General features: G+C 37.0%; 1 protein-coding gene across 1 annotated transcript; it reads left to right on the plus strand.

The window, feature by feature from the left end:
* Positions 1 to 6,325: 6,325 nt before the first annotated feature.
* Positions 6,326 to 7,650, plus strand: LOC140831435 (uncharacterized). Its single transcript, XM_073195187.1, has 3 exons — positions 6,326 to 6,473; positions 6,934 to 7,267; positions 7,380 to 7,650. Exons 1-3 carry the CDS (start codon positions 6,326 to 6,328, stop codon positions 7,648 to 7,650), a joined length of 753 nt encoding a protein of 250 aa, XP_073051288.1.
* Positions 7,651 to 7,865: the final 215 nt, after the last annotated feature.

Below are 7,865 nucleotides of genomic sequence, written 5' to 3' on the forward strand. Positions count from 1 at the left end.
TTGAGTCTAAATGAGACCATTAAAGAAAATGACATCTCATCATCACAAGAAAAAACAAAAGTTCTAATATTTTTGCGTCGACATCTTGATGAAAGATTAAAATGTGAAGATCTCATTGAAAAATATCACATGACTTTATGGAAAGGATTAAAGGAAATATTTGAACATATAAGGGAAGTTATACTTCCGACTGCCCGTGATGAATGTAATACGTTATGATTCCAAGATTTTAAGAAAGTCAGTGATTACAACTCGACAATTTATCAAATAATCTCGCAATCAAAATTTTGTGGACATGATGTTACAAAATCGGTAATGCTTGAAAAAACTGTTTTCACTTTTCACGCATCAAATATAACTCTCCAACAAAAATATATAGTGTGTGAATTTGCTAAATATTCTGAACTTAAAAGAACGAGCTGTTCATGAGAAATCATCAATCTCGACCCACTGGATCAATAGCATTTCAAAAGTAAATGTGTAAAAATGAATTTAAACATGGAAACCAAAATCAAAGTCGAAGACAAGGTTTTGGCCGAGGTCGTGGAAGTGGTCGCGGTCGCGGTCGCGGCTGTGATTTTGAAAAAAATCGAGATAATTACTTCCATAGCTCATATCCAAATGTCGTCATGAACGACCCACTAAAAAAGCATCATGAGAACATGAGTGTTAATGAAAATCACTCAAAACGATTTGAAAGTTCTTGTTTAATATGCGGCACTCCAGGACATTGGTCTCGTATTTGTCAAGTCCCCGAGCACCTTTGTAAGCTCTATAAAGAATTAATTAAGAGAAAAGAAAAAGAGATCAACTTAACTGAATACAGTGACTGTTTGAGAGATTCATCTCATTTTGATGATGCAGATTTTTCTGAATGATTTGTCTGAAAATGATCAATATATTGGTGGAATAGAAATATAAAATATTTTATTTTTCATTTACTCATATGATAATATTTTATTGTATAATTATGATATGTGTTATAATCAATATACTGGTGGAATAGAAATGAAAAATATTTTATTTTTCATGTACTCATATAATAATTTTTTATTTTATAATTATGATATGTTTTATATTTTTTAATAAATTACGTTTGTATTGTCAATAATTTTTTTCATTGCATATTTTTTTGAAGTTCAAATACGAAAAATACTATGAACAAAGCTAAACAAGGAACTAATCCCATTGAAATTTTTATATCTAATAGTGGTATAACGCACACTATTATTCGAGATAAAAGATATTTCTTGGAACTAAACCAAAAAAACAATGATAAATATAATATCAGGTCATGTAAACTTGATTTAAGGTTGTGGTAAAACACATTTTTTGTTATCTAATGATACAAAATTTCTGACAAATGATGCTTTGTATTCACCGCAATCGAAAAGAAATTTGTCGAGTTTTAATGACATATATTCCCATGGATATGATACTTAGACAATAAATGAAGAAAATGAGAATTATATGTCTTACCACATATAAATTGGGAAAAAAATGTAGTTGAAAAACTACTAATGCTCCCTACTGGACTACATTATACACATATAAGTCCAATTGAATCAAACATGGTAGTTGAAAATTCTTCAATATTAATTAATTGGCATGATTGATTAGGACATCCTAATTCAATAATGATGTGAAAAATTATAGAAAACACACATGGTCATCCGCTGAAAAGACCATAAGATTTTTCAAAATAATAAGTTTCATTGTAAAGCACGTTCTTTTGTAAAACTTATTATAAGACCATCACCAGCTAAAATCCAAAATGAATCACCCATGTTTCTTGAACGTATTCAAGGTGATATTTGTGGGCCAATTCATCCACCATGTGGACCATTTAGATTATTTGTGGTATTGATCGATGCCTCCAGCAGATAGTTATATGTATGTTTATTATCAACTCGCAATGTCGCATTCGCAAGATTACTTGCTCACTTGTTCAGGTCTTGGTGTCAAGTCTTGGGATGGTCCATGGTCCGCTGATAGTAGGGCTAGGCATGAATCGAAGGCTTGGTGGCATGCTAGGTCGAGTTTGGCTGAGTTCGATTGATCCCGAGTGCAAGAGATGTAGACATGGATTAGATTGGTTCAATCAGGTACACATGGGTCTGGTCAAGGTCCTAGAAGGGTTAGCCAAGGTCTGGAAACGTCGGTTTCAGGTCTAGGGTCGAAAGTCGAAGGCTAGGTGCACTAGGTTTGAATCTTGAGGAGTGCAGAAAATTCCAGCAGCTGGTCGATGTCTTTTGAGGGTCTTAGGTGGTCTGAAATAAGTGATTTAAGGGCTGGTCATGTGTGATTAAGTCATGGTTTAAGTTTGGAGAAATTTGGTTGAGTTTCGAGTTAATTTGGGTTAAAACCGGGACCACGGTCCAGGTTTTAAAACCAATTATAGAATTTAATGCATGGGCTTGAGTTTACGTCTAACAAATGGTTAAAAGAATGTTTTAAGGTATTTTGATATGTTTGGTTGGCTTTGGGTCGAAATTTTAAGGTCTAGAGGTAAAATAGTCAATTAGGGTTTTTAGGTGCAAAATGGTCCCAAATCGAATTAGCAGTCCTGGAAGAGACATTTAGCGGAAAATGCATGTTTAAAACGTATATGTTAATTATGAATATTAATTTTTATAAAAAAGCTGAAAAATATATTGCATACTTGGTTTTAAGAAAATGAATATATGCATGCATTTTATAAGTGGTGAACACGATGACATGTTTTTGAAGGAGGTGAGTTGTTTGTGACTAATACAAACACGAACACGAACATGTAAGTCCAAGACTCAGTTGATGGGTAAAACTATCTCTGATGTCTCCGCCGCCGTGTACCGCGGTTATACGTAGATGGATCTATCGATTTAGAGCTGATACGAAAGTTACAACTAATGATATGAGTTCAATAGAGAAAAATGAACACGTATATGTTGATAGGTTATGACATGATTTTATATGACTCGACACGTTTTACGCTCATGTTTATGCTTTTAAGATTCATGATACTTATTTTAATTACAGTAGTTTTCACTGTCGCATGATATGAATACGTACTTGTTATATCGGTTCAGGTGTGTTGAGTCTTTAGACTGACTAGGTGTGATTGATGCAGGTGAGCAGTTTGTTGATGAGGAGACTGGAGGTGCCGAGGACTGAGTGGATTGGGACTAGTGGTGCACCGGAAAACGCAAGGACCTTGCATTTTTCCGCATATTATGATTTTGTTGTCATGAGTTTAAACAATATTTTAAATGTTTTTTCATCTTTTATATTTTGATGATTTGGATAGATGTGGAGCTCCTTTTAAACAGTATACTAGGAGATTTGGTTGCAGTTTAAGATTTGTTAACTGCAATTATTTTTTTAGTCGTGGGATGGTAATTTATATTGCTTGTTCCAAAATTTTCATGGATGCACATGTAAGACTGGTTTTAGTCATGTCCTTATTTAAAATTTTTTTCCTAGTAGTATTTTCGGTAGTAGATGTTTCAATTGGTATCAGAGCAAGGTTTCTTGTAGAGATTTGTGCCACCGCTAGCTTCAGAAGCTCAGTCGTCCAGTCTCAAGCTTGTAAGTTTTCATGTTTTAAATGATTTGAAAGTTTAATGCTACCACCTGCATGATTACATGAAATATGTTTTATAGTACATGTTAGCTGTTTATTTGTTTTGGGGATTAAATGTTTGAAAGCCATATTAAATTGCATGATGAGTTACGTTTAGAATTTGGAATGTATAAAAATATTATGCCTCCCAAAAGAGCTCCCAATACAGATTGGCAAAATGATAATCCTGGAGGTGAAAGAGGCTTTCCACCACCATCGCCAGGAGATCCTGCTACCCGAGTTCTAGAGGTTATTGCGCGACTGATGGAGCAGGCTTAGTAGGCTCCGAGACCCCAGGTTGATATTTATTAGCAGTTCAGGCGGCTCAACCCGAAGGAGTTTGGGGGCACTACTGACCTGTTTGTGGTAGAGGGTTGGATTCGGTCACTGGAGCTACACTTCCAGTATTTAGACATGAGAGATGGGGACTGAGTCAGATGTGCTACATATAAGTTGAGAGATGATGCATCTCTATAGTGGGAGGGAGCACCACATGGGGTGGATCTAGTTACTCTCACTTGGAATCAGTTCAAGGACATCTTCTACAACAAATAATTTCTAACTGACGTCATGGGACGCATGACACGAGAGTTCATGAGTCTTCGACATGGGGAGTTGTCTGTTGCTGAGTTTATCAGAAGGTTCGATCGAGGCTATTTGTGAGAACCCGGAATTTCCGAAGAAAATCATGTAAGAAATAAAAACTCGAAACTAAGATTAAACTAAGCTCAAAACTTTCATTCTAACTATGAAACTCAAAAATGAACTTAAATTTTCAGCTAACTTGACTCGGGGAAATAACTCCAAAGCTCGGGGATATCTCCACGGGAAGCTATGCTATAAGAAATCGCATCAATCGAAGAGTCATCAACAGTAGAGTAAAACCCCAGCTCATGAACTCAAGATTTCAGCTCAATGAAGCTCAACCATGTTTGTCCTTAAAGAACCAAAAAAGAAGCTAAAGGAGGAGCTAAAAGATTTGGAAAAACTTATTATGCCAAATATGACCTTTGAGTTAACCAAGAAAGAAGCTAAGGGAAAAACTAAGAGGCTTGGAAATAATTATTGTGCAAGAAATGTCCCTTGAGTTGATACAAATGACCCTTGGTTCTTGAGATGGAGCTTGACCACATTGATGACATGTCTTGGAGCTCAAGTTGGACGTCCAAGGGCAAGGTGAAAAGCCATTTGTTTTCCAAAAAATACTACACTATGGCTGAATGAAAAACACCCCAAAAAGCACCTCAAAAATTCTGCCCTCACTTCCATAAATCCTCCAAAATTCGGCCAAGGCAAGGAAGAAAGTTTCGTGCAGTCGAGTGTTCAGAAATACGTCGAAGTGCTGCCCAATTTTCGGGAGCAAATTCATTCAAGAATCACGTAAATTTTTGGACCACGTCTTCGAATTTCGATAAGTGAGTTTTTGTTACATAATCATTTGTAATTATAAACTTGGATATATATATATATATATATATATATATATATATATATATATATATATATATATATATATATATATACATATCATGAAATGCATGTGTGTGTGTCCATTCCTTTCGAAAAATACACTGTATCTTTTAAAATTCCGATCGATGATATATCCTTCTGGTTTTCGATATTCTTTGATTTCGCTGTGTTCGTTTAAAAATTCTTATAACTTCTGTCCGATAAGTTGAATTATGTGATACACTGTTATGATTAGAATTGAAAATGGGAACAGAATTGTAATTCTGTCTGGCCCCCATCGGTGGATATAAAACTGTGTTCTGGCCTCACCCCTTAGAGGTCTAACATATTGGGGTCAATTTGACCATTAAATGAGGTGAGTAACAGTGTTGTGTTCTGAATTGTTTTTAATTGTTCTGATTCGCTTTTGAACTGCTCTGATTTGTTTGATAACATTTGTCTCATATTTGATTCGGTTCTGTTATGATACGTTAAAAGAAATAAGTTTTGAAAGATTATTAAAAACATGTTTTGAGAAAATTAAGTTCTATATGTATCTTTGTAAATCGATCGACCCCCACTTGCTGAGTGTTTTCCAAAACACCCACCCCTTACAAATTTCAGATAAAAATGAAGAACAACTGAATGAGGAGGAGCAGGAAGCGTTCTAGGGATGGTGATCGAAAGACAAGTTCAAGAATTGAGATTTTTATTCTTTTCTTCTGTTTCGTTTCCGCAAAACTCTGATGTAAATGTTGTTCTATTCTCATTGCAAAGACAATGTTATATTTATGAAGAAGACTGGTTTTGGATTTTTGATACGAGGCTTATTGTTTTCAAGTAATTGTTAACAATGCAGGATGTCACCGATGCCTCGGTCTCGGGGCGTGACACTGTCACTTTGTGCCTCTTATTGCGAGAGATACAGCTGAGAAGCTGAGGCACTTCATGGATGGCCTCAAACCCACCATTAGCCGGGATGTCAAGTTGATGAGGCCAGCTACTTCCGATGCTGCCACTGCTTGTGCTTTTCAGGCAGAGCAGGCCCTGAGGGATATAGATATGGAGATACAGCGGAAGAGGCATCGGGCCCAACAGAGTTCACAGTATCAGAAGAAGGAGTTTACAAGGCCATCCAGGAATCAGGGGCAACAGAAGCCCCAAGGACTGTTCAAGAAACTGGGGCAATAGAGGCCACCGTAGGCTCCAATGGCACCCAAGCCAGACGAGAGACAACCTTGAAAGCAATGCAACCGGTTAAATTTCGGTAAGTGCATGTGGGGGATATTCAAGTGCTTTATCTGCAAGGAGGAGGACCAGAAAGCTGCAGACTACCCGAGAAACAAGGTTCCTTCTACTGGCAGAGCCTATGTCATGTATGTCGAGGAGACGGAGGCAGAGCCAGACTCGACACTGATCACTAGTAACATTCTTGTTTAAAAACCTTTATATTGCTTTGATTGCATGGGATGTTACTTTGATTGTTGGAATTACTTTTTGGATCGAGAACTTAGTATAAAATATGTGGCATGTTCTAATTAGATGGATTTAAGGGTTGAATTGGTTTGATTTAAGAATTTTGAGGAGTAAATTGAAATGACCGAAAACTTCAAGGACTATTTTGCAAATTCGGTAAATACAGGGCCAAATTTGGAATTTTTTTCGAAAATTTTAGGACCATTTGGCAAGAAGAACGAAATTTTTAGGGGCTCAAGTGCTAATTTTCGTAAATTTTGATCGGGAAACGTGCAAATTCGGGAACTTTTAAGGGTTAATTGGAGAATTATCGAGAATTATGGGTTTTATTGATGGAATTTCTTGAATTTATTAGGCTTGAACGGTTTTGATGATATAATTTGTCGCAAGAAGGATAATTATTTCAGGTGTAGCCACTTTAGTACTGCTAGATTCAGGAGCTACAAATTCATTTATATCCAAGACTTTTGTCAAGCGACTGTGGATCATACCAGAACCCATGGATTTGAGTTTTAGAGTTTTGATTCCTTCTGGTGATCAGATGTTTACCTCGAGGATAGTGAAGAACTTGGAGCTTCGATTGTACAAGGATGCTATTCAGGAAGATCTGATTGTGCTACCGATTCCTGAGTTTGACATCATTCTAAGTATAGAGCGACTTTCGACGAATGTAGCTTCGAAAGATTTCTGGCTGAGGTCACTCTATGTGGGATCGCCCAATAGGAAATCCTTTTTTTCGAGGTAGCAAAGAACCAACAAATGCCGAACATCATTTCTTGTATTTGTGCGAGGAAACTTATGCAGAGAGGCTGCCAAGAATTCCTGGTGAGTATTGTGTCAGTGTCTAAGCCAGTCAGTCTGAGATTGGAGGATTTCAAGATCGCAGAGATTTTCCCAGCATCTTTCCTGAGGAAGTTTCTATTGAGATGATGCCGGGTAAAGTGCCGATTTCTATGGCACCCTATCGTCTAGCACCTGCAGAAATGAAAGAATTGAAAGATCATATTCAGGATTTCCTGGACAAGGGTTTCATTCGACCGAGTTTTTCTCCATGGGGTGCGCCGGTATGGTTTGTGAAGAAGAAAGCGACAACATGTGACTATGCATCGATTGCAGAGAACTGAACAGAGTCACAGTCAAGAACATGTACCCTCTTCCCAGGATCGAAGACCTATTTGGTCAGTTTTGGGGAGCATCATTGTTTTCGAAGATATATATTCGACCAGGATATCACCAATTGAAGGTGAGAGATTCTAATGTGCACAAGACGGATTTCAGGACGCGTTATCGGCACTATGAGTTTATGTGATGCCCTTCGGACTGCTTAATGCACCAGCGA

This window comes from Primulina eburnea, chromosome 5 (genome assembly GCF_022965805.1).
Source record: "Primulina eburnea isolate SZY01 chromosome 5, ASM2296580v1, whole genome shotgun sequence".
In the NCBI taxonomy this organism is placed as follows: domain Eukaryota; kingdom Viridiplantae; phylum Streptophyta; class Magnoliopsida; order Lamiales; family Gesneriaceae; genus Primulina; species Primulina eburnea.